The following is a 27,131-nucleotide window of genomic DNA, read 5'->3' as shown; positions in this document are numbered from 1 at the left end:
ATGTCTTCCGCCTGAAAAATGCCCGGATTTTTGGCCCGCCAATCCAACCTCTTTCGCACTTTGTCGCCCAGATCAGTCGAGAAGTTGGCGATACAGTGCGAAAGAACTTGTGGAGGGACAGGAGAATTTCCCCCGCATTCAACCTTACCCGTTGCACCACGGACCGCGCCAGACATGGCTAGTGCTGAGGCCCACGTCGGGCATCGGGTCATCTGAGTCCAGCCCTGCATACACATTCACGGACCTGAGTACACGATTTTGATATTGAAGCTGACGGTGTTGAGTAAGGCAGACTATCATAACACGGCATTTATCCGCACGGCAGAGAAAATTAGCCTCATATGTCCTATTACGGAGAGACCAGACTTGGTGGTTGTTGTATCATCGCAAGACAGACATTCGTATCTCCTTTGATCAACGGTCATGCTTCATGATGAAGGATGCGTCAACCGTCCCACCGGGCACAAACCCCGCAAAGCCAAGACGAAAGCGAGGCAGATCCAGCATCCCTTAGTCGGTTCGACGGTTACTTGAACCGGTGAAGTGCTTGGCTTCGAGTATGTAAGTTGCGAAGGTGCCACTCTGTCGCTACGTTGAGCATCGATCTCGAGCGGAAAATCATGGCACCAGCAGTTGCAGGCCCTGGTGACGGTATCATCGAGCGCCTCGTCGCCGCCGATACGGTACGATGGTGGAACAAGCCAAACCTCCGACGTCTCTACCTATTGTTGGTACCTTTCTGCTTCTTGATTGAGTCTACTTCTGGATTTGATAGCTCAATGATGAATGGAAGTAAGTAGATACTACTACGGAGTTCCTTGAGATGTGATACTAATCAAGTATACGTCATCAGTGCAAGCTCTCCACTACTGGCAGGAATACTTCAATCATCCCAAAGGAGGCCAACTCGGATTGCTTGTCGCCTGCTACAACCTCGGCGCTATATCGAGTATTCCGTTCGTTTCCATCGTGTCTGATCATCTTGGAAGGCGGAAGAGTATCGTCTTGGGGTCCACGATTATGATCATCGGAGCAGTAATTCAGGGCTTGTCGCAGAACCGTGAGTACCTTCAGCATGCTTATTGCATTCAGAGATTCTTGTAACTGACATACATGTAGTCGCCATGTTCATCTTCAGTCGAATCTTCCTTGGCCATGGTATTGTCTATGCAATTATCTCCGGCGCCGCTCTTCTCGGCGAACTAGGCCATCCCAAAGAGCGACAGTTCTTAGGTAGTCTCTTCAATGCATTCTTTGGAGTAGGCTCAGTTCTCGGAGCGGGTATAGGTGAGCAAAATATCTCCACGAAAGGTAGATGAATGCACGCTAATCTCGGCTCCGATGTATAGTCGTGCGTACGCTGCTGATCCCAAGCGATTGGTCTTGGCGCCTCCCCTCCATCCTCCAAGCAGGCCCTTCTGTCATTCAAATCATCTTCGCATTCACAGTCCCGGAAAGCCCTCGATGGCTAGTTTCGAAAGATCGCAGCGAAGAAGCTCTTGAGATTTTAATCAAGTACCATGCAGAAGGCGATGCGTCGGCTGAGCTACCTCACCTTGAGATTGCTGAGATCAGGAAAGCTCTGGAGCTGGAGAACGAATCGCGACAACGTGGATGGGCCGAGCTCTTCCAGTCCAAAGGCATGCGACACCGTGCACTTGTCGCCGCCGGCCTTGGCGTCTTTGTTCAGTACAGCGGCAACAACCTCATCAGCCAATACCTTGTGCCTATCCTGGAGAAAATCGGCATTGAAGACAGTCACACCCAGGTGCGCTACAACGTCGGCTCTGAAGCATGGGGCTTCCTTATGGCTCTTGTCATGGCAACCATCACACCCCGATACCCACGTCGCAGGATGTACCTTTTGTGTGCGAGTTGCTTGTTGTGCGTTTACACCGCGTGGACCATTGCTCAGGCTCGTAATCGCCAGACTGGATCTAAAGAGACCGGCTATGCCGTCCTTGTCATGATCTTCCTATACAAGCCTGCGTACAACATCGCTTACAACGCCCTCACCTACGTCTACATGGTGGAAATTTTCCCATACTACGTCAGAACCAAGGGTCTCTCATGGTTCCAACTCTTCAATCGCTGCTCCGTCATGCTTGGGTCCTTCACCAATCCCATCGGATTGGAAGACCTTGACTGGAAGTTCCTCTTCGTCTACATCGCTTTGCTGTGTTGCGAGATTGTGTTCATCTACTTCCTGTTCCCGGAAACGTACGGAAAGACACTGGAAGAGCTTACATTCTTGTTTGAAAGTGAGAAGGATGATGCGGATGCGCTCGCTGCAACCACCGCCAAGGTCATGGGTCAGGATAGCAACGCCATCGAGCTTCACGAAGCGCCAGACAAGAAGGTCTAAGTCGCAAGTAAAGTGGTGGCTGGGAATGAGGGCGATGGATCTTGCAAATGACGTTGCATTTGACGCTCACAAAGCGGGTTTTGAGGCCGCTTGGAAGTGAGCCGCATTCCTTCGAGCGGGTATGAAACGGTCGTGGATGAAAATAGTGGAGATGGAGATGCATAATTTGTGGCTGTTCAGCACAAGTCAGTGTTGCTCGCGGTCGTCTCCGGTAATGAATCATGAACTAGTCCTCACGTTCCCGTGTAAGATTTTGCATCACTCATTGTGGCTCGCAATGAACACTTTGGGGTCATGCAATATTAATGAAGCCATGGCTGACATCAGCTCAACACCTTTGCAACGTTACCCGTCTGCGCGTTCAACGTTCCGATGTAGCATGCGGCGCAGCAACATATCAAACCATGCCTTGCATACAACGCCTGAAGAGGCTGGAAGTTGCGCGGATCTCCACTTCCATCATAAGTTTGTTTCGACGACACAACGCACCAATGGTCCGCTCTTCTATGCGACCATGACACCGATCAGGCGACAGCGGCTACAGAAGACAGATCTCCGACTTGTCGGGACCTGTGGGGTATCTTCCGAACGAATGGGAATCTGGCGGCTTTGAAACAACAACAGATGGGCATAAGCTTGGCCAGTGAGGGTACGCAACGATCGCAATGCAGCCTTGATAGCCGCGACCCGGCAGACTGGATTTAGCGTACGCCGGTGTTAGTACACGTGTCAGTACTAGGGAACACCGAATCGCATGTTCAGCCTCAAGCCACCGTAGTATCAAGTCAGTAAGCGAAGTGTTGGATGGAGAGGTAGGGCTAGCTGGGAGGTGTCAGACGATGGTCCATCATAACACACCTGATATGCTTCGGCTACTCCAGAGGAAGGCAGTTGTCACGCTTCTGCTTGCAACTGAAAGACGCCGTCACGTGAAGCTTGCTTCATGCATGCATGCGTTGTTTGCTTTGCACCGAGATGCCAAATGCACGATAGACGCGACATGGAATATTCGAAAAATAGACGCATGGCTAAATATTCCGCGGCGCTGATAGGTGGCTATTAATAAGTGGGGTTATCGGCCCCGCGCTTAACGATAGCGCGACCCCGCTATCTGAACCCCCAAAAATTCGTCGAAACATCCCGAGGCCGTCGTTCCCACCACCTCCACAACCACCCACGTCGCGCGAGTTCACGCGATACCTCCGAGGCTGGAAAGCGGCATCGCCATTCGCTCACCGAGCAAAACCAACATGTTTCCCCAAACCCGCGCTCCTTACATTGGCTGCAGCGTCCGATGAGGCTCGAAGCGCTTATACGACTGTGCCTCATTGATGCATCGTCATCGAAACGTGACCTCATGGAGGGGCCAAAAGCTAAGAATACGCCTAGCTGCATATGTTTTAATACCACAGCGGCAACGAGAATACGCTAGCTTAGCTATGCGGCCATCCCAGCGGTTATACACATGCTCTGTACGGCTACACCCACAGCGGTGACCCGGCTTGACAGCTCCCGACGCCCGCGCCGCACGTAGGTGTCGTGGAAACGGCCTTCAGCCGCCTTTCTTGGCATACTTTTCTGGAGGTTGGGTCTGGTCCTTGCGGCTAGCTCGTGCCGTGAATGGTGCGTTTGCTCGGCAATGCACCGGTTTCCAGAACGAAGGCATAGTTTGCATGTACGCCGCAGTAACAGTGCTGTTTGATGTTTCGAGCAGGCTCCAATCATGGAAATGGCTTGTGGAGGCTTATAGTGCAGCTCGATGTTGTTATAGTATGGTGATGGACACCGATGGTAAGTACCTGGTATCAGTCTACTGCTTCTCTCCAGTCTGGCACTGCTCTACTATCTTGTACGAAGTAACATCTTTTCATCGTTCTCCACTATCGAAGTACCTAATTCGTATTCACGTATTCTTTTAATGCCTTACCCGATATCCACATCAGGTTACTATCCCAACATGTCCCGTTCTCCTCGCACTCCTATGCGCTCGCCTGCTTTTCCAGACATTCCAATCTATCTGGATACCGGCGATGAACGCATCACAGCAAAGACATATGGTACAACACCAACTACGCCAACCACACCAGACATCATCCCTCCTCAACGCCCGACGCACCTGAGCCCGTCACACATCAACGCGCCACCCATCAGCCCGGCCGAGCCAAGCCCTACAACCACTATCGAGACTTCCAGTTGCCGCTCAGTCATCTGGCCCATTCCAGAACCGCCACCAGAGATCCAGCACCAGTCTGACTCTCGGCGACCGACTCTTCGCTTCTTTCCGACTGAACGCCCTCGAGTCCGTCTTGACACCGTTCATTCCCTACAGGTACCTTCCATCAACGAGAAGACCCCGATCAGCTACTACAACCATCCAGGGCTGGGCATTCTCAATGGGCCGCCTAAGCCTCCCTCCATTGAGATATCGCCGCCTTTCAATGACAGACGCGAACCAGAAGCCAACATCGCACAACGTATCGAAGAGACTTTGTGGAGGTACAGTGCTTCTGGCAACATCTTGAAGAGATGGCTATTGGAAGTACTCAGCTGGTTGTTCAGTGCGATATGCATGATGGCAGTGATCGGAGTACTTGCTGGGCTCAAAGACAAGCCACTGACGAAGTGGGTTCTTGCCGAGAAGACTGGCCTGACACTGAATGCCTACATCTCCATTCTATCCAAGATGGCAGGTGCTGCCCTCATCCTACCAGTGTCAGAAGCTCTTGGCCAGCTGAAGTGGAGCTGGTTCCTAGAACACTCGAAGCAGATGTGGGACTTCGAGATCTTCGACAATGCTTCAAGAGGACCTTGGGGCTCGCTGTTGCTCTTGATTCGTACTAAAGGAAGAGCTCTGGCAGCACTAGGAGCTATGATAATGCTGTGCTCCTTGGCACTCGACCCTTTCTTCCAGCAAGTGGTTGACTTTCCCGATCGATGGGCTTTGCAGAACGAGTCCAGCACGATTCCGAGAGTTATGAGATATCAACCACCCTTCGTTCCGGACTTCCTACAGGGCTTTGAGCAACAACAAGTAGATGAAGGCTTTAATCCAGTCATCAAGAAGTTCTTTTATGAGAATGGAACTCAGCCAACGCCGTTCGGAAATGGTAAGCAACGCTCCCCAATGTAGACCTCATGTATGGAACCCACACTGACTTTAAATAGGTACCCGTCCCGACATACCTCTCTCTTGCCCCACAAGCAACTGTACCTGGCCAGAGTACGAGACTCTTGCTGTCTGTAGCAGCTGTTCAGACGTTACCGAGTCTCTAAACCTCACTTACAACTGCCTCAACACGACCATCGACTGGAGCGCCAACTGGTTGGGACCGTTGAGCGACGATCCGTATCCGAATGGAACAGTATGTGGTTACTTTGTCAACGCGACGAGTGGGAAACCCGTACTCATGTCAGGATATGTCATGGAAGACTCGGACGCCGGTCAGACACCTGGAGAAGCTCTGATAGTACGCGCGTTTTCTCTTACCGACTTCGACACGAAAGAACCTTACTACGGTAATGGCTCGATCAACTTCAAGCATATCCGTAATCCCATACTCGACGCACTGATAGCATCGTCACCTGATGGTGCTAAGGGGGTGTACCGGGACGCCAAACCGGTAATAGAGGAATGTATTCTCTCGTGGTGTGTTCAGACCATCAAGTCGTCTTACGATTGGGGTAAGTACAGCGAGAATGTCACATCCACCTACCTACCCACGACATCCGAACCTCAGGCATGGCCATGGAAAGCCTATCCGGTTGGAGACCTCGGAACGTACATCATATACGAGCAGAATGTTACCTTGCAACCACCGGCTTCGCATCCTGGCCGATCGAACGAGACAGTTTTCAACACTACTTACGAAATCGACAACGTCACGATATCTAACGCGATGACCATATTCGACGACTTCTTTCCATCGTTTTATACCGCCAACAATGATTCAGCAGAGCCTATATTGAGATTCAAGAACTATCCCCAAGGACCTGCCACTCGCGTACTCAACCCCAATCCTTGGGCAGCTCCAAACAACCTTACACACTACATGGAGAGGATGGCCTCAGCGGTCACCAATGTGATGCGATCTTCAACTAGTAGGGTTATGGTGTCCGGAAAAGCCTACAACAAGGAGAATTTTGTCGATGTTAGATGGGAATGGCTTACTCTGCCTATTGGCTTGCTGTGCATTTCTTTCGTATTCCTTGCCGCAACTGTCTTGAAGTCTGCCGTGGAACGCGATCGCGTAGGTGTATGGAAGACATCCGCTTACGCCACGCTCTTGTACGGCTTACCGGATGAGATGCAGCAAAAGATTACCAGATCATCAAGTACAGGGACCCCGAGAGCCAAGGCAAAGGAATTGAAGGTGAAATTACAGCCTAATCAAGGCTGGAGAGTATCTGGCAACTTGTTCTCTCCTTTCGTCCAAAAGCCAAGGCAACCACAGCCTCCACCAGGTTGGATATAGCCATCAAAATGCCATTCTAGTATCCAAAAGAAGAAAAAACGAGAAAACCATCTCGACAAATGGTCTTACTAGTTACAGTCAATTCTACAATACATTGGGGATATTACACTCAAGAAAGGAAGAAAGAAAGAAAGTCGCCATGGTGCCATCTGAGTCCAGCTCAGCACGTTGTTCAGGCCAGGAAAGAATCGAAGAAACGAGCAAAGAGCGACCTCTTGTGACCGCCAGCACCGCCTGTACCACGGAGACCCCTCTTGTGACCGCCAGCGCCGGCCGTACCGCGGAGTCCCCTCTTGTGACCACCTGCACCACCGTTGCCACGAAGACCTCTCTTATCAACGACCGCAGCGTTGCCATCGACGCTGCGCTTATGGCCGCCCGCGCCAGCCGTACCACGAAGGCCTCTCTTGTCACTGACACTGCGCTTGTGGCCACCCGCACCACCGTTGCCACGAAGACCTCTCTTATCAACGACCGCAGCGCTGCCATCGACGCTGCGCTTATGGCCGCCAGCACCAGCCGTACCACGAAGGCCTCTCTTTCCACCGCGTGAACCGCCTACTGTACGAAGGCCTCGTTTGTTACCACCAGCACCACCAGTGCCACGCAGTCCTCTCTTTGTTGGATCAACCTCACTTGAATCAACTTCAAGATCGGTAACATCTTCCTCGTCCTCTTCAAAGTCATCATCATCCTCATCAATTGCTGGGGCATCCTCTGTATCGGCATCACGCTTGGTCTCGAAGACGATGTCGGGCAGCGCTTTCGTGGGTATTCTCTCGATGAGCGGTTCGCGTTTGGAGATATATGAGCCTAGTCGACTCAAGACATTGGCACTACGTTGCTGAATAGAGTTGATCTTGAACATGTCAGCAATGATCAGATCAGAACACACCATTAATCTTACCTCCTGCGTAGCCACAGGTGCGCCGATGACTGGAAGGAGAACCGACGCGAAGAGGAGGACGTTGCGGGCGTGCATGATGTCAGTCGGGGGGATCGATGCCAGAGAAGATGTGTTGCAAAGATAATGGTTGACTGCGTTTTGTCTTGGTCGGGCGAAGGTGTACTTCAAGATGGAACGTATGCCTGTGGTTGTTCTGCAATGGATATGAGTTCAAACATGGGACTCTGAGCTGCATTTATCCATCGCCCTGGACCCAAAACGACATCCGTCTACCGACCATCACACGACAGGCTCATCTCCACCATCCCTCCACGGCGCTTCAACCCGCTGTGACCTCACGCCGATAACCGCCTCTGAGGCCACCCACACGACACGGTATGCATGGGACAGCGAGATACAAGGTTTGCGTCATGCGCATCTTGTACGATCATTGGGAGGAAGGGGTATGGGCATGATCGCTGGGTACGAATTCGGCAAGGTGAAACGCAAAGGCCGAGTTATTGGAACACAAGGCGTTAGGCGTGGTGCCTGTGGAGGCGTGCGAACGCGACGCAATGGATCAGGAAGTTTCCGCGGATTTCATCACACTGGGCTATCACATTCGAAGCGCTCAAAGAGCAGGGCTTTCTACAAGGCGACTCTACAGAGTCGAAATTCTGTAAGTACGGTTCATCACCTGCAATTCCCCTAATTTTCATCAAGTGCAAGAACGAATTCTAACCAATCGAAGGGTTCCGACGATGTGATGTGGCTTGGCGGCGTTTTGGACCGACCCCGGGAGTCGAAGCGATTGGTCCTACACGATTGGTACCTTACGCCAATCAACCGTTCCCGCGACCTAGTCACAGACCGTCCGTACACGTGACTCACCCAGCGTTACGCTTTCGTCAGTCTCTTCCGCCGAGATCGATAGATATTCAAGAAGTTTGGCTCTCAAGATGAAGTCACATCTTCGACTACTGCTACGGAATTCACTTCTCCTTTGTATTTTGTGGCGTCATCCTTTTGTCTGACAGCTGAGATGGATTCGCATTTGCTATGTTTTTATGGATTGAAACACAATGTACATTTACCAAGGTTTTGACAATGTTGACAACTTCGGCTCGATCTCCCAAAAACTCCCAAGCCAATTTCGTGATAGACTGACACTGATCTGTACGAAATTCTTCCGTTGCAACACGACTCTGCATTCGACGTCAAGATAGCCAATGGTCTGAGGTACGGTGATGGTTGGCCAATCGCACGCAACGACTAAGCGCTCGACTTCTACACTGACGTTATCTCGAAGCCCCTACCATCTGCCTTATAGAGATCACCCATGATGCGGCTGCATTTTCACCTTCTTTTCCGCCGCGGTGTTGCGAGGGAAACCATGCAACACACGCTCGGTGAGCTGCTCTCAACTACCATGCGCAAGTAATCACACAGCACATGCAATGTGATATCAACCACGCCAGGGGCTTAGTCCTTCGTGCATCCCGATACCAAGGTTTCTCTGACAGCCTCGATGTACGCGGCGGTCTCGGCGACCACTTCAACTTCCACATCAGAACGTGCCCAAGCGATGCCGCGTTCATGATGTTCGGTCGCCTGATATGGTTCCAAACCGTCTTTTGGGTTGACGGTAAGTAAGCGCGAGACAGTCATCGCTTCGCTGTGTATTCGTTGGTAGTACCGACCATGGAATTTCGGGTAGGCATGGACGGTACCTGGGTATACGAACGGCAGTACTACGTGGCCGCATGAGCTTAGCAACGCCCTGTCGAGACATGCGCAAACCCGTACTCTCTCCTACGTCAAAGGACTCATCTATGTTTGCGTGCGACATCTCTCTAGCATCTCATACAATTCAACCTGGGCACGCACTTCCTCAGCAAAGTTGTACTCGGTCAACGTGCCGCGATCGGATTTCACCTGCAGAGGCATATAATTTCATGGTTACTTCTTCATATATTGCCTTGATGAGCCGGGATAGATGTAGTAGCCATAGTGATCCAGAGCCCTGATGTTTCTGCCAGCTGCTCAGGCGCAGTGCGGTTTCGCTTTAACACCAAAATCACGTCCCATCTTCATAACATTACCGGCATACTACCTGAGTAGGCATGGAGATAGGAGCGCAATCGTTTGGAATCATCAGGTCATAGATACATAATCATCATTTTGAAGATATGCTTCAGTCGTAGTACTGCCGAGGTAGTGCAAATTCTTTGGGGTAGCTTCGACTCCAGGGCTCGCTTCTCAAGATCGGGCCGCCAATTCCAGGCCCCACCCTCTCGCCCCGAACAGGCCGCCTTGCGCTCTGCCTAGCGTCCCCCCACGATGACAGCTCAACTCGAGCGCTTAACTACTCATTGTGTTTGCCATTCCATGTGGCTCTCAACGGTTTAATACGCAGTAGCGGCGGGAATGCCACGCCTCGGCGCTACCACGATGGCACGATCTCTGCCCCATGATTCGATTGTCCCTTATCGCCGCGAAACCCGCTGTGGGCGCTAAATCTCCCGCTCTGACAGGTCTAACAATGATGCCGAGCGGGTATAGGAGACTTTCCCATCGTCAACCCCAAGTCGTTAAACACACCCGCATGCAGACCTGGTGATCACCAACTGCTCTAGAGCCTGAGCTCAGAGCTCTGTTGCGCTTTCTACGCGAGCTGCAGAACGTTCGGCGGTTAAGCGCTCGATTGTTGATCGAACTGACATACAACAGGTGGCTAACAATGATGGAATTCAGCACTGCTTTCGGAGCGTCACCTCCTGACCGCTCATGTGGGCTCCAAATCTCATCAAAGGAACATTCGCATAATGTCACGACCACGCGGAGGACTCCTACCCCTTATACTCGTGCAACGGCAGCGTCCGTACTCGTCATCTCCGGTTCAAGGGCCCAACACCTCTCCTCCGCCATCCTATCGAGCTTCTGTCCACGAGATGCATCGTCTCGACTTCCCAGGGCGCATAGAGCGAAAGCTAGCGCAATATAGTTCTTCGCAGAATGTCTACAAACGCTGGCTGTTCGAGATCATTAGTGTGGCGACCAGTGCTGTCTGCATGGGTGAGATGGCATAACTCGGCCTGATATGTACATATGTTGACTGAGAGTGCAGGCGCAATCATCGGATTACTCTACTATCTCCACGATCAAGCCCACAACAAATGGCCCGCAGGCCTGACGATAATCACGGTTCTTTCGAAAATCGCCTCGGCAGCACTCATTCTACCTATATCGGAGGCTATTGGGCAGCTGAAATGGACCTGGTTCCACGGGAAGAAGTCCAGAGACGCATTCGACTTCGAGATATTTGACAAAGCATCGCGCGGTGCATGGGGATCGTTCATGCTCCTGTGCCGAACGAAGGGCAAATCACTTGCCGCACTAGGTGCACTGTTGACGGTCCTGCTACTTGCAATTGATACTTTCTTCCAACAGGTTACCGACCTCGATGAGCGTTGGAGGCTGCAGGGCAACAGCTCAATCCCACGGACCGTACGATATACCCCTTCCGTCGCCCTTACGTACGACAGCACCTGGGCCGACGATCCCATAGCCACGATGAACCAAGACCTCAAGAGGACCCTGGATCCATTTTTTTATGATCAAAATGGAACACGTCCGTTTCTCACTGAGGGTGGTCCTCAGGCTGAGATACCATTAGTGTGTCCAACTAGTAGATGTGAGTGGCCGGCCTATCAGTCTTTGGGGGTCTGCAGTGCCTGCGAGGATGTTTCATACCTGCTTGGATATGACTGTCTTCCCATGAAGATGGACTGGATTAGAAATTCAACTGGTCCTGGAACGGAGGATACATATCCCAATGGTGAGATGAGCCTTTCATCATCGACTGTCAGTCTCGGCCATACCAAACAAGGCCTACGACCAAACTGTGCAAGACATAGTTGACTAAGGCTAACATTGTCATCGTGTAGGTACTGCCTGTGGCTATTTCTTGAACGCGACGAGTTCATTACCTGTTCTTATGTCCGGGTACAGGGTCGAAAACAACACGGATTCACCTTACGGAGAGACCCTTCTCATGCGCACGCTACCGCTCGTCACAAACCCTTCCAGGTCACCGCTGTACGGGGGATCCATCAACTTCAAGCACATCAACTATCCTATCATCGATGCGATAATTGTAAGCGCAGCGGATGGCTCCTCCGAAAGCGTCTATCGCAAAGCCCCCCCAGTCGCTCACGAATGTGTCTTATCCTGGTGTGTCAAGACACTTCGCTCCTCATACGCACAAGGAGGTTACAAAGAGGAGGTCGTCGAGACCTTCACCAACACGACACAGATCGAATACCCATGGTGGAGCGAGCGGGTGTCGCTTGACAACACGCTATTGGGGTTTAATACAAATATCACGATAACCCCACTTACCAACAACAACCATACGACCACTTATGGCGTCTCAAACGAGACGTTCATGAGAACAATCTTTGTTCTGGACGAAGTGTTTCCTTCGCTGATTACTGTCACCGAGCCATCGGCCCAGCCATACCTGAAGATCAGAACTAGCTTTATTGATCAGGTCATGTTTCGGGAAGTTCGCTTCAACCCATGGCTTGCTCCCAATAACGTCACCTACCATATGGAAAGGATAGCACATGCTTTAACGAATGCTGTCAGGTCTGATGCTGACAGTAATGAGCTCATCGTTGGAAGCGCCTCCTCTCCAGAGACTTATGTGGTCGTTCATTGGGGTTGGCTTACGTTTCCCCTGCTTCTGCTTTGCCTAAGTATCGCGTTCTTGGTGGCTACAATGATCAAGACTTCACAACACACATACCATGATATCGGCAATTGGAAGACTTCGGCCATGCCGACGCTGGTATACAGCTTGCCCAAAGACCTTCAACAGGAATTCAAGACACAGGCAATATCGACGCGCACCTTGAATAGAAGGTCGAAGAAGGTTAAGATCAGGCTGATGCCCAAACAAGGCTGGAGAGTCTCTGGTCTAGTTCAGCCCGTGCCGACAGCTCCACCTGGTTTTATATAGCCACAAAGTCTTGCTTGTTATACACATGAACATGGTGAAGTTTTCCAAAATGCGCGCCAAGATCGGTATGTGTTCCAGTCCTGCGTAAAAGGCACGTGAGGCTCGGTATCAATCGCTCATGCAGCCATTATGCTCGAGTCTGCGCAACTGCGCAACGTAACAACCAGTCTGGCATGAGCGCGTCTCTGTTGCGACGTCAGCCTCGCATGCATAGTCGGCGTCAAAGCCAGCGGTAGATCGACCAGTGTCATTGGCTCATACCGCCAAGTCACACGCGAGATCAACATAGTTACCTAGATAGACAACACAAGTCTGCACGACCATGGAGACGCAGCTGCTAAGCGCTAGAACCGTTTCTTGTGTGGCTTCATCTCAGGTTGACAGGCTTAGTGTGTATCCGGCGGCTAGTTATCTTCAGTTGTAGGATGTGTATACACCATAGCGTGAAATTGCCGGACAACCCTCATTCCCACCAAGAACTCTGGTGTAGCGGGACCTCATACAAGACTACACAATCGATACGATATCGCGCCGCATTCACTCGCCAGTCGTTGGGGTATCACCGATCGATCCACAAATCTCCAATGAGCGGACCACCTAGTTATCCATCCGCCATCTCAGCTCACCCACGCAACCAAATGACAACACTTCCGCAGTACGAACCTTCAAGACAGTTACCGCAACACGTCCAGAACAATGAGCGCTACACATCGCCATCGTCCAACCCTGACGAAAACGGAAAGAGACCGCTGGATCTGGTACAACGTCTAGAGAAGAAGTTGGCCGAGTACAATGCATCCCAGAATGTTTTCAAGAGATGGCTTTTTGAGTTAGCCAGCTGGCTAATAAGCGCGTTGTGCATGGGCGCGGTCATCGGGATTTATGTCACCATTAGTGGCCAGGAGATGACCAAGAGCGAGCAGTACCTCACAATATCCAACACACTAGGAAAGATAGCATCCGCTGCACTCATCGTGCCGACCTCGGAAGCACTTGGACAGCTCAAATGGAATTGGTTTCACAATTCTAACGCGATGTGGGATTTTGAAATCTTCGACAAGGCGTCACGGGGTGCATGGGGCGCTACGCTGCTCCTCTTTCGAACAAAAGGACGATCGCTGGCTGCCCTAGGTAAGCTTTGGCCGTACGAATTGCATGTGAGAAACACACTGACTTCGTATCTCTACCTCTTTAGGAGCCCTACTGATTGTGTTGCTGCTTGCTATCGACACTTTTTTCCAACAAGTGGTGACATATCCGGACCGCTGGGCTCTGCAGAAAGAATCAAGCTCGATACCAGTCGTTGACATGTACCAACCACCTGTCACTACGTTCTACACGCATGGCCTTGCACAAGGGCAGAAAGATCAAATGGCAGTTCCCGTGATTGAGAGCTACTTTTATGGGAATGGATCCAAGCCCGTGCCATTTGGAAGTGGATATCGCCCAGAGATACCACTTTCTTGTCCGTCTAGTAGATGCGATTGGCCTGGTTATGACACGCTCGCGACATGCGGCAGCTGTGTGGATGTTTCTCAAGATCTCGACATCACATACGCCTGCCTGCATACCACGATCGATTGGAACACCAAATGGGAAGGTCCATTGAAAGACGTACCATACCCTACCGGAACTGTCTGTGGCCATTTTCTCAATATCACCTCAACTACACCTATACTACTCTCAGGTTATACAGTGCAAGGGAATAAATCAACAAACTCGACCGACGAGGTACTACTAATGCGCACAATCCCTCTTTCAGACATGGACACCAAAAAGCCATATTACGGCTCTGGATCTGTCTCTTTTAAAGACATCCAGTATCCAATCGCCGACGGTCTTATCGCTTCTGCGCCAAACGGTATTGATAGTGTCTATCGTCACGAGCCACCCATGGTTCATGAGTGCATACTGTCTTGGTGCGTTCAACGTATGAGGTCTTCATATGAGCGAGGAGTTTATAGTGAGGACATTGAGTCGACATTCCTCAACGCTGCGACGCATCCTGCTCCTTGGCCATGGACAGTCAATGATGAAATGTACGACTATTCCCCAAACATCACTCTTGAAGTTCCAGCGGTGGATTCTCCGGATAGAACCATTCACTATTCTGTATGGAACGAGACTGCTTTCAAGATCCTGATCATGTGGGACGACTTCTTCCCATCTTTCTATACAGCCGCAGGCAAAGACTCACAGCCCATGTTGAGGTTCAAGAATTACCCTAATGGGCCTTCTACTCGGTTCCTGGACTTCAACCCATGGCTATCGCCAAACAACGTGACACGTCACATGGAAAGAATGGCATCAGCCCTTACTAATGTTATGCGGTCGAACTCTGCAAGTAACAGAATGCTTAACGGAAAGGCATATAACGAGGAGAGATTCGTTCGCATCAACTGGCCCTGGCTCATATTCCCGTTGCTACTTCTACTACTGAGCCTGGTGTTCTTGGTCGCTACCATTATCAAAACGTCGAATGATACCGAGACGGGGTTTTGGAAGACTTCCGCCATGCCAACGTTGATATATGGTCTACCACAAAATATGCGGAAAGACAGCATCTCAACCACGAGCTCGGATGGCGCATCACATCACGATCCCCGCAAGGTTAGAATTAGACTCTTGCCAAAGCAAGGCTGGAGAGTGTCGGGACAGGTGCACCCCACATCGACAGCTCCACCTGGCTTCATATAACTGCAAAGATTTATCGTAAGCACACATGTAGACAATGCATATAGTTATAAAAATACATGATCTATGATGAATGGCCACATCCAAGGCTGGTTTTGGCGCGCTGTCGTCATCGCAAAGCCAATCTCGCTTGCTGAACCTAGCTCGTCCAACGCGTCCCGCTGAGCCCTCGCGTCTTTTCTCTTCGTCCCAGCTTCATCACCCAGAGCTATCCTCCGTCTTCGGTCACCAGGAAATCCTTGATCTTTACAGCATCTGAAGTCGCTATACTTGCCTGCGCGATATGGCCATGTCGGTCCCGGCGCTCGGTAGCTGCCAGCCAGTTGGTATGCCGCAGCGCTAACAGCAAAGCTCTCATAGGCGCACGATAACGAAGCGCACGCTCAACGTCGAAGATCAAGATGCGCAGCTTAGCGCCACGACTCTACCATGACTGAAGGCATACTCGCAGCCGGCAGTTCAAGATGTTTAGCTTGTTAGGCGCCGGTGCGCTGTCATCTTGCTCTCGAGCACCGATCGAACGACCGTCCTTATCGCGGCACAACCCACCTTCACGATTCGTATCATTCACGGTCATATCCCTATCGATGCGAATCCCACCGAGATGGCTTCCATCACAAACGCGACACAACGCCAACCTTCGTGGACACGAAAACGCGGACATGGATTACGACATGCGCCAGGGTCGCTAGACTCTTCACAAGACGAGAAATTAGCGCTCGACTTCACGCAAAGAATCGAGAGAAAGTTAGCGGAGTACAACTCGTCGGACAACGTCTTCAAGAGATGGCTATTCGAGATGATGAGTTGGTTGCTCAGTGCATCGTGCATGATAGCGATCATCTGCATCTACCTTCGAATCAACGGCCAACCCATGTCGCTGGACGGATCCTATCTTACCTGGACGAATGTCTTAGCGAAAGTCTCTTCGGCTGCCTTGATCGTTCCAACATCAGAGGCGCTCGGCCAACTGAAATGGCATTGGTTCCATAAATCCAATGCTATGTGGGATTTCGAGATATTCGACAAAGCTTCCAGGGGACCTTTAGGTGCCCTAATGTTACTATTCCGGACAAAGGGCCGTTCTTTAGCGGCGCTCGGCGCGCTCTTAATTGTACTACTTCTTGCGATCGACACTTTCTTTCAGCAAGTTGTCAGCTTTCCAGACGAGTGGATGACACAGTCTAACGCCGGCTCGATACCAAGGGTAGTGCAGTACGAGCCGCTCTACGCACCGGAAACCTTCCAAGGACTCGAGACTAATTTCGTGGACCCCGCTTTCAGAGACCTCTTTGGCCGGTACTTCGCAGGGAATGGCACCCACCCTACGCCTTTTGCCAATACTACACGCCCCGACATACCGCTCTCTTGTCCTACTAGCATCTGTGACTGGCCTCCATACGAAACTTTAGGCGTATGCAGCGAATGTGTACAAGCGACAAATTTACTGCAATTCGCGTGCTTAGAGACGAAAGTCGACTGGACCGCCACACATGTTCGCCCCATCGATGACGATTCATACGCCAAAAGTACAGTCTGTGGCTACTTTTTGAACTCAACAAGTAGGTCGCCTGTACTGATGTCGGGGTACGTTGTCGGTGGTGGGGATGAAAAGCCAACAGATGAAGCTCTGCTCGTACGGGTGATGCCATTGACTGATATGCAGACGAAGGCGCCGGTCTTTGGCGGCTCGATCAACTTCAGGCATCTTCGTAATCCAATCCTAGATACACTCATTGTCTCGGCGCCCGACGGCCGTGATAGTGTGTATCGGAACGAGACTCCTGTTGCTCATGAATGCGTTTTGGCTTGGTGCGTCAAGACGGTAGCATCAGCTTATGCGTGGGGTCAATATAGTGAGACGATATCGGCCGTCTACCTGAACACGACAGATCACCCGTGGCCGTGGCCATGGCAGAGTTATCCGGTGGAGTTGGAGAGTGAAAATGGCACCATGACCATCTTTGATGAAGACGTCACGATCACTCCGCCTCTTGCCACCCGTACCAACTCAACTGCGCAATACGAAAGTTTTAGCATGTCTAATACGACCGCGTCGAATATCATGATAGGATTCGACGATTTCTTTCCTTCGTACTACACCGCTATCAAGGGACAGAAGCCAGCCCTACGATACAAAAACTATCCCGATGGACCCTCATTACGCAAGCTGGCATTTAATCCACTTCTGTTTCCCAACAACGTCACTCACCACATGGAGAGATTGGCAACCGCCATGACCAATGTCATCCGATCATCTGTCAGCGTTGAGATGATTTCGGGCGATGCTCTATCTCCACAAAGCATCATTGCTATACAGTGGGAGTGGCTCAGTTTCCCACTCCTGTTACTACTCCTGTCTCTGGTCTTTCTGGTCTCGACGATCATCAAAACCGCAAGAGACACAGGAACGGGTGTTTGGAAGACATCGGTCATGCCGACTCTCATCTATAGTCTGCCCAAGGAGACTCAGGGTCAATTCCAGGAACCATCAACTTGGCACACTGCGAGGGATACGAAGAAGGTTCGCATCAGGCTGCTGCCGAAGTCGGGTTGGAGGGTGTCTGGTCAAAGCCATCTCAGTGCGTCGCCACAAATACCGCATCCTGCTGTTCAAACACCACGTGGATGGATTTGACATACACTGCCTTAAGCTGTGGAAAGAAGCATACAAGCAAGTGGAAGTTGACTTTGGAGCCTGCAACAGCGCAATGCACAAAAGTGTAGACACTCGATAGCAATGCCTAGATGTAGGCTTCTGGACTATATGATACGCATGGACACCAAATCTACACAATCGTCTTTTGAAAAGCCCTCGGGGAGCTCGGAATGTGATTATGTGGTGTGACAGAAGTTGTGAGGAGCAGCATGTTACACTGCGACGCGTTTTCGGTCTCAGGCTCACGTGACTGGGTTTCAGCCTGCCTGAGTTGTGCCGCGATCGTTATGCTCTCTTGGCTGTCTTCCAATCGTTATACGGATGACCACAACACAATCATCCTGCGTGCCTAGACAATGCAATCGACCTGGCATCAGTAGTTTCCAAGGTGTTCATCAGGGTGAGGCGTAGTCACCGATCGAAGCGCCACTACATGCGTAGCGGAAATGAGTACGGCGTGCGATATCCTAGATATGCTCGTACTTGGTGAGCCTGATCTATGGATAAAGTACCAGGCGATTCCCTTTCGCTGTAGACGATAGCTCCATCAACTGAACCGCAACCGATCTGCACGGACCTTCAATTCCCGTAGATCAATACTCTTCCTTTCGACTCATACTATCATGCGCGTGCACACAGTCACCGCGTTGCTTTCCTTCTCTCTTGCTGTCCTCGGAGCACCTGTCCTCGACGCCAAGGTGATTCATCTCATATTCATATCCCCAGGTCTTCGCTAATTGGGTATAGACATCCCTTCATGATATCTCGTCTGTTAGCGCAAGCCATCAACAAGATGCAATCCCCGTGACTCTCATCGAGCCCTTGGAAGCACGCAGCCAGGCCGAAGAGAGGCCTATTGAAGCTCGGGGCAGGGTCAATACCAGCACCGGACGAGGGAAACGAGAGGCCGAAGCTGAGGCTGAGGCTGAAGTCCTCGAAGCACCCGGGAGATTCGGGAGTAAAGCAGGTAACTTTCCACGGAATGCCGTCGCGGAGACCGTCAAGCGGGTTATCGGGTTTCCAAAAGGTGGCTCGTCAAGAAGACGTCGGGATGCACAGGGGCTCAAGTTCAACAGCCCTGGCGGCCATCGACGAGAAGCGGAGCCCATGAAACGAGCTACCGGATTCCCAGCAGGTGATTCGGACACCGACAGCCTCGCTATATCGAACGAGGTCCTAACCGAACGAGGTCACAACGTCTCATGGGGAGGTAAGCGCGCCGCGGAGCCGGCAGACGACTTGGCCGAGCGAGATCGTGGCTCACGTTGGGGCGGAAGGAAGCGTGGCCTTATAAGACACCCTGGAGGTTCTCCTAAGAGGGGCCTTACCCCAGGTCACAGCGGCTACCCTCGGGATGCCGCTCCCCTCAGAGTTGCACTAGGTGGCTGCCGTCGGGATGGTGCTGCCCAGCCTGGGAGGATCGGCACGGGCATAACTTGCGGCCGACGAGATGCCATCCCAGGAATTGTTCGTCCATTCGGAGGGACCCGTGTTCCAAGAGGCATTCGCGGCAGTGGTGCTAACCCACGAGGCGTCCGTCCGGGCAACGGGAACAACCAATGAGATGTCACTGCAGAGACGGTGGAGGCTCGTGGCAGATACCGAGGCTCAAGCCGTCGTGTTTGATCGAGGAAAGGCAGAGAGGACGATCGGGCAGATTTCATTTCTTCTGTTATTGCGAACTCTTTTCATACCACAACATCGACACGGATACCTCAAGGACCTGCTGGACATCAGGCGGAAGGTATCTGGCCATCAGGTAGCTCTTTACAATTGAATTACACATACTTCCATTGGAAGTGCCTGGCTTTAGATCCATCCCAGTCGTAGTTGTGTTGGCAATTGTCGTGATGTCGAGGCGATTATCACGTTGTTCTCTTTCGCTCTTGCTTTTGGAGTGCTAGTGCTGCCCAACGATATTCTCCAACACATGGCTAGTTTTTTTTTTGGCATTTACATCACGGGAGAAGGCGCATGGGTACAGATTGTATCGAGATTGTTTAAAGACGAGCTATGAGTACATGAAACCGGCATACACCAGTAGTATCAAAGATCAGCGCGCAGCTGATATGGGTTATCGCAGCAGCGATATAATTAGACCACACGAATGCAGTATCATAGACCAGCAGAGCCAGTATGGTGACCAGCAGAGCTGGTATGATAGACTAGACGAATCTAGTATTGTGACTGGTCCGAGACCAGTATCAGGCAATGTATACACCGCTACCAGCGGCAGAACCTCGCTTATTGATGCTGACGCGAGCTTTAGCTCCGAGCAGCAGCGCCATTCAGACTATCGAAGGATTCATTGCCCAACTCCTTCGTAGGGTCAAATGTCTTCGCCGAACTATCTGTGCGTTCGAAGGCGTCGAAGTGAAGTCGAATTGTCGGATTCGACATATTCTGTGCTAAAGCTTGGAGTCTTCGGTCGATGGAGCCGTCCTATAGGTGCCGGCTGGCAGCCTAGCAACTTCATACTGCGACTTCAATCGAACATCTCGGGAGGGCGGATCGACGAGGGACGGATCAAGGTTCCGGCTTGATGAATTGGCTATTGGATGGAACATTTGTCGAGGTCTGGCCAGGTTGCGCACTGCTCTGCTGCAGAGGCGAAGTCTGATTGTGCTCATCCGCAGGCATGTTCGCACGATTGCCGATCAAAATGGAAGCTGACGCTTGCTGTAAGATCTCTGCAATCTGCTCACGCACTATCGAGGTGATCAGGGTTCGGAGTTCCGGCGTATCGAGGGGAGTGCCAGTAGTCGTATTCGAAACAGGTCCGCTGGCTTGTTGTGCAAGGTACTCGTTCACCTTTCGCTCGGCTTCCATATAGATGTTGTGCGAATCCTCGAATTCGTTGACTTTATCGACTTGCAAAGAATGCAAAGGAATAAGTTCTTCACCATTTCTTATTATCTCAAAAGTTGTGTTACGATAGTCGCGCGCGAGGGCCATAGCCATATCGTAGTCAATCTTGTTGGGTGCATTGGGAGTGTAAACTATCTGAATTAGTATTCCGTTTTATTGAAAGAACGAGCTGACTGACATTTCCTCTTCTTTCGCGACTCCGTTCCTATTGAGTCCTGCGCATTGTACGCTCCGTATCGCGTATTATTGCCGGGTTGATGAGAGCTAGAATAAGCCCCGCCACGTTGCGAATTGTTGGCGAATTGGTTCGGATTGGCATATTGGTTCGGATTGTTTTGGTAAGGGCTATTGTGGCCCCAGTTGGGATAGTTGTTTTGGAAACCGAAGTTTCCGCGACCGGCCATTCCACTATACAGGTCAGCGCACGTCTGCGAAAACGGAATGTGGGGGTTACTTACGTTTTGTGTGAAAAGGCGGGGAGCTGGAGAGGACGGGGAAGTTGCGATGAGATATACAGCTCAACCTGCGCTAGTATTAGCGAAGGCAGTCATGCCAAGGCCAGGCGTGAATACTCGTTGAAGGAGGTGAAGGAGCGGAAGGAGCGGCCTGATGAAATCTACGAGAAAAAAACACGTCTCTGCGATATTGATACTGATGCGAGGATTACAAAGATAAGACTTTTTAGCCCTTTCGCCTATGCGGTCCTTGGACGGGGTCGGCATCTAGAAGAAGACAATGGGAGACACGAAAAGTCGCTTACAATCGCGAGCCGCATCCTTGAACAGGATACGGTACGTGTTGGGCACTCGTTTAGCATAAGAGTACAAAATTTGTTACAACTGTATACTAGTTCGAAAGGACTTCCACGATGTTATCCCAGAAACCCAAATCGTACACATTTTCCACCGCCGCTAGATTCCACACGCGCTCGAAGCTATGTTCTCTAGCTACTGACTGTATGCGGCTCGGAAGTGTTTTAGGCGGTTGACCATTTCGCGTGCGGATGAGAATGTGTCTGCTTTCCAGCGGCCATGTTGTTGGCGGCTCTTCGTCTTCTGGCGAGGTTTCCGGAGGAGTCGGGAAAGGTGACGTTGACGAAGAAGAATGTGAGGAGGCATGTGTGTGTTCCCGTGCAGGTGCTGCTGAACGATATTCTTGCATGGTATCCTCCTGCCTATGGCCCAGGAAAACGACGCCATCGGCCATGTCATCTCGCCAGTCTGCCCACTTGGCGCTCTCGTTCGTAGTCATGCCGGCCCAGATCAGGTAGACGTGGTATGCGAGCAGACCCAATGGAAGCGGCCAGGTGAGCAGAGCTAGCAGCCCGACCCCAGACCCGCGCACGCCACCCATGTCGAGGTAGATGGTCGTGTAGATGAGGAAGTAGTGAGTCTTCTTGTCAAAGTATCCGAACCAGCTCTTTGTGTTGACGCCTTGTTTAGGGCTGTATCTGTACCATCCTTCGTACTTCAGATAATGTCTGTGGACCAAAGGCGAAAGGCTGTAGTAAGCCAGGTATGCGCCGTACGCGATCAGTATGCCGGTGGATAGCAACAGGGCTAGGAACCACTTGTAGTTACCCCGCCCTAGGCAATTGTTGACCCATATGCAATGATGGTCCATCCTCGACACGCAGGTCTTGCAAATACTGCAATGTTTACTCCGCGCCGGCTTCAGGAACTTGCATGTCCGGCATGGCGTGCCTGGATAGTACAGCACCCTGTCGTACGGGTAGTGTCGCATCTGCTCGGCATGATTGAGCGTGGTGATGTATGTCTGGCTGTTGCTTTTCGCGCTGAGATATAGGAAGATGTACGGTTGCGGCAGCAGAACGAAGGCTAGGAGCTTGTGATGCGGTCGGATGAGGTGCCAAACGGTGGGCAGGAACAGCGTCGCGCATGCGGTTACGAGGCCGAGGAAGAAGATGACGACCAGCGGGTGCTTGTCGTGCATGAGGTAGTTGCCCAGGCGGGCGCCGCCGTTGGTGATGCGGCCATTGGTGAGAGCGAGGTCGAGCTTTCGGAATGCGGAAGGGATGTGGATGAGGAAGAGGCGGTTGAGGAAGCCTATGGGCGTGTTTCTGGGAATGTTAGAATGGAAGATGCGAGGAGGAGGAGCGTAGATACCTAAAAGCCGGCAGTCGTCCGAAGAAAGCTACAAAAGTCACCAGCGACACTGTGATGGTGAAGATAATGATGGTGCGGGCGACCGTCATGGTGAAAGAGACCTGCAGACTGCGACACTAGGCATGGCGGGACAGAATGAAGACGCGGATCGAAGCTCTATGGCATCACTTCGCGCTCTGTATGTCAGTTCACAGAGGTGACAGCGCAAGCGTCGGATAGAGCAGCCGCGCGGAGGCTAAGCGACCCCGCGTGAATCATGCGTCCCATGTGAGCACGCGTCGCGCCTGAGCCAACGCGTCATTCACCACCACCATAACCCGACAACACCACCCCACCATGGCTGGGCCGACCGTATACACCGACGTCGCGGAGGATTTCGATTTCGCATCAGGCGGCCAATTATTCGCCGGCAAGAAGTTCTGGGTTGCGCAGCGCGTAGCGTCACGGAAACGGCTGCTGGACGACATCAAAGCCAACGGCGGAGAGATCGTTGCGTTAGAGAAGAAGGCGGACTACCTCATCGTCGACCACGCGCGGAGAGACTGTCCTCCCGGTTCAACATCGTATGAATTTATAGAAAAGTCCATCAAGGAGGGAGAACTCCAAGATCCTGAAGACTATACAGCCGGACCGCCGCTAGGTGAGGCGCGAGAGGCTGGTTCCATTCACCAACCCACGAAGAGCGGAAGGACATCGTACACAGCAGAGGAAGACAGGATACTCTACAAATGGGTGCGCGACGCCCAATCAAAAGGCGCTTCCATCAGTGGGAACGAGCTATACAAGCAGCTCGAAGCCAAGGTTTGCGCCAACAAAGAAAACGCGTGTGGGAGTGGTCGCTAACGAACGACAGTATCCACGGCATACATGGCAGTCATGGCGCGACCGATGGGTCAAGACACTTAGCAAACGTCCGCTCTCGGCTTTCACGATACCTGACAACGCTCCTCCGTCTCCTCCTTCCGACCAGTCGAACGAACGTATGCCCCCAGTTCCAGCCCCCTTCAAGCCTACAGAACAGCAAACACCTAAAATAGAACAGGCTCCGAGTGCGACAACCCTCGATGACAATGGCAAAGCACAAGCAAACAGCGACTATAGTGTGGAAGAGTTGGAAGTTTTGTTCAGCACAGACGACTGGCTAGAGTGCTATGCTTTTGTAGAGATTATCGATGGCGTGGAGGGACAGGACGACTATATTTCAGCCTGGGATGGGTGGGCTGAGAATCAGGGCAACCAAACTGCCGAGCAGTGGCGACAGTATTACGAGAAGGTAGTCCGCCCACAGTGGTTGCGCGACCCGGTGTCGAAAAGACAGAAGATCAGGAAGAAGATGGAAGAAAAGCACGATGCCGAAATTGCAAGGCGGAGTCAGGCGCTCAGTCAGCATCCAGCAGAGATCGAGAAACCAGACGAAACACTGCCACAACCTCCTCCAACAACACGAAATAGAGTGGAGCCGGTACAGCGGTCAGCCTCTGAGGGAGCGCACTCTGAGGAACTACTGCAAAACCGAAACCCACCCAAAATTGCATCAGAGCCTAAGATGCCGTCATCATCTACCGCTCGCCAAGAATCTCCGAACTTTTATGATGAACAGCTTGCTAGGTACACTAAGCGATTACGGGAAGACAACCTTGTGAAGCAGGAAGATGAGGAAGAATTAGCTCCTCCGACCAAACGTCGGAAGAGCGGAAGCGCGACGCCTACCCAGGAAGAGCCAATGCAACCGATCAAAGTCGAGGGCACGCAGAACCAGCCTGTGGAGATATCTTCTGCTGCGAGTTCCCAGACTACTTCGACATCAGAAGATGCCGAGGAGCTGATGCAAGAGCGAATCCGGTCTCAAGAACTCGATGCAATGGATGAAGATGCTACCATCGTCAATATAGACGAAGATCTAAAGGAAGAAGAGGTGGGAAGCATAGAGTCAAATGAGTTTCCTGATATCGACGAGCTACACCCACTCTCACCACCGCCGGACCAAGACTTGGTATCTGGCGATGATCTTCCCTCAAATACACCTACACCGCGTGCCACTCGACAAAAGGTTTCTAATTTCGACACTCAAGCCATCCTATCATCGCCGACACAAGACACATTCTCAAGACCACAAGACTTCGTCCCCAACATGGCTCCTCGACAACCGCAGCGGTTCTCCTCACCACCCGAACAACCAGCATCTGACGCATCAACAACCCAATCCATGGAAGAGTTCCGCCGCTCCCTCCAAGAAGAAGGAGAAGAAGAAGACCCAGACCAGACCCTCTACTCACAGCATCCCCCTCAACCCCTCCTCATATCCTCATCGCCAGCCCCTTCCACCTCGTCCACAGGCGAAGAAGACCCCGACCCACCCCTCACAGGCGATGAAATCATCGATTTCTACACCGAGCTGAACGAACAAAAATGGTCCAACGAATTCATCAGCCGAGCACTCAAACGCACAGGTCTACGTCCTGACTTGGCAGAAAAAGTACTCGATGCGTGGAAGGTTGGGAAGCCTTTACCAATGGAAAGGGGTATATGGAGTAAAGAAGATGACGAGGCTGTTGAGGGTGGTGATGGGTATCAGTTGGCATTGTTGGAGAAGAAACATACGTTGGATGGGTGGGGTGGGATTGTGGAACGGTTGAAGTTTTTGGACACGTATCGGAGCCGGTAGTGAAGGTTGTTTGGGGTTTTGGTGTGGTTATTTCTACCAGTACTTCGGATGTTGGACAGTGGAATCGATCCTTGAGATGGCGTTGCGTAAGGTTGGATTGGACGTTCGTATATACCCTCAGCGCAGCTTGCACTGCCTCTATTTTGACGAAGAAAGCTAGAACGGCGACCTGGCAATCTCTGAGTAGAAGAAGCTCACACCGTCATCTTGTTCGATCCTCAATGTCCAACCCAAGCCCGATGCGCCTCTCCATACCTCTCCCCCTCCGGCTTCGCCTGATCAACAATCCTCCTCATCTCCGCCATCTCCTCCTCCGTCAACTCCACATCCCTACTCCCCCAATTCTCCTCCAACCTCCCCACCTTCGTCGTCCCCGGAATCGGCATCATCCCCTGACCACTTACCCAAGCCAGCGCAATCTGACTCGTCGAACACCCCTTCTTCTTCGCCAACTTCTTAATCTCCTCCACAATCGCTTTATTGCGATAGAAATTCTCGCCTTGGAATTTCGGGACAGTGCGCCGGAAGTCGTCAGGCGCAAAGTCGTCGGGCGACGCGTAGTCGAAGTTGTCGACGAGCCAGCCGTGGCCGAGGGGTGAGTACGCGATGTAGGAGATGGAGAGTTCAGCGGCGGTGGCGATGAGGTCGTCGGTTTCGTGGAGGGTTTCGAAGGCGGAGTATTCGGCTTGGATGGCGTGGATTTTGGCGACTTGCGTTGGGGTTAGTAGGTATGAGATTGATAAGTTTGGGGTGGTGTACTTGAGTTCGCTTTTCGGAGTGTCTTGGCTGAGCACTCGGAAAGGCCAATGTACTTGGTTTTGCCTGCCTTGCGGCATTCGTCGAGGGCAGGGATGGACTCCTCTAGCGGCGTTTTGGGGTCGATGCGGTGGAGGTAGTAGAGGTCGGGTGTAAATCCCAGCCTCTCAATGGTACCATCGATGTACTTCTTGATATGAGCTGGGCTATTCGTTACACCTGACTCGCCATCAAAGCATGCGACGCCGCACTTTGAGGCAACTGGACATAGGCTATCAGCAATACTGCCAGTACGAGATCTTGATCTCTAATTAGGAGAACTTACTGAACACCTTGTCACGGACGTTGTGCTTTCGGATGAAGTCTCCCAGAAGCTTTTCGTTCACACCAGCCTGGTACACGACGGCAGTGTCCCAGAAAGTGCAACCGAGTTCAATGGCTTTGAGGAGAACGGGCTCGGCTTGTTCAAGGCTGAGGTTGCTACCCAATCCGTGACTGAGACCCATGCAACCAAAGCCTGGAGATGGGACTTGGATGTCCTGGAACTGGAATGTCTTGACCATTTTGATGGAGTTGGCTGCGTAGAGACGAGACGTTCTGAGGTAGAAGTGGAAGTT

General features: G+C 51.7%; 6 protein-coding genes across 6 annotated transcripts; 2 read left to right on the top strand and 4 right to left on the bottom strand.

The window, feature by feature from the left end:
- Positions 1-620: 620 nt before the first annotated feature.
- On the top strand, positions 621-2,365 carry J4E90_008073 (uncharacterized protein; the record flags this gene model as incomplete). The annotated part of the gene is made up of 4 exons (XM_051437603.1): positions 621-792; positions 854-1,060; positions 1,120-1,287; positions 1,350-2,365. The coding sequence occupies 4 exons, from the start codon at positions 621-623 to the stop codon at positions 2,363-2,365; spliced, it is 1,563 nt and encodes a 520-aa protein (XP_051288414.1).
- Positions 2,366-7,009: 4,644 nt separating this feature from the next.
- J4E90_008072 (uncharacterized protein) lies at positions 7,010-7,819 on the bottom strand (the record flags this gene model as incomplete). The annotated part of the gene is made up of 2 exons (XM_051437602.1): positions 7,010-7,696; positions 7,745-7,819. The coding sequence occupies 2 exons, from the start codon at positions 7,817-7,819 to the stop codon at positions 7,010-7,012; spliced, it is 762 nt and encodes a 253-aa protein (XP_051288413.1).
- A 12,806-nt stretch (positions 7,820-20,625) lies between these two features.
- Positions 20,626-21,147, bottom strand: J4E90_008071 (uncharacterized protein; the record flags this gene model as incomplete). The annotated part of the gene is made up of 2 exons (XM_051437601.1): positions 20,626-21,102; positions 21,142-21,147. The coding sequence occupies 2 exons, from the start codon at positions 21,145-21,147 to the stop codon at positions 20,626-20,628; spliced, it is 483 nt and encodes a 160-aa protein (XP_051288412.1).
- A 666-nt stretch (positions 21,148-21,813) lies between these two features.
- J4E90_008070 (uncharacterized protein) lies at positions 21,814-23,182 on the bottom strand (the record flags this gene model as incomplete). Its single annotated transcript, XM_051437600.1, has 2 exons — positions 21,814-23,047; positions 23,094-23,182. The coding sequence occupies 2 exons, from the start codon at positions 23,180-23,182 to the stop codon at positions 21,814-21,816; spliced, it is 1,323 nt and encodes a 440-aa protein (XP_051288411.1).
- A 247-nt stretch (positions 23,183-23,429) lies between these two features.
- J4E90_008069 (uncharacterized protein) lies at positions 23,430-25,758 on the top strand (the record flags this gene model as incomplete). The annotated part of the gene is made up of 2 exons (XM_051437599.1): positions 23,430-23,894; positions 23,968-25,758. The coding sequence occupies 2 exons, from the start codon at positions 23,430-23,432 to the stop codon at positions 25,756-25,758; spliced, it is 2,256 nt and encodes a 751-aa protein (XP_051288410.1).
- A 218-nt stretch (positions 25,759-25,976) lies between these two features.
- On the bottom strand, positions 25,977-27,077 carry J4E90_008068 (uncharacterized protein; the record flags this gene model as incomplete). Its single annotated transcript, XM_051437598.1, has 3 exons — positions 25,977-26,467; positions 26,518-26,775; positions 26,840-27,077. The coding sequence occupies 3 exons, from the start codon at positions 27,075-27,077 to the stop codon at positions 25,977-25,979; spliced, it is 987 nt and encodes a 328-aa protein (XP_051288409.1).
- Between the last annotated feature and the right edge of the window lie 54 nt (positions 27,078-27,131).

The sequence above is a fragment of the Alternaria incomplexa genome, assembly GCF_024043165.1.
Source record: "Alternaria incomplexa strain BMP 0042 chromosome Unknown scaffold_12, whole genome shotgun sequence".
NCBI lineage: Eukaryota > Fungi > Ascomycota > Dothideomycetes > Pleosporales > Pleosporaceae > Alternaria > Alternaria incomplexa.
Note: the sequence above shows the minus strand (reverse complement) of the source record. Positions and strands in the feature narration are given on the sequence as shown.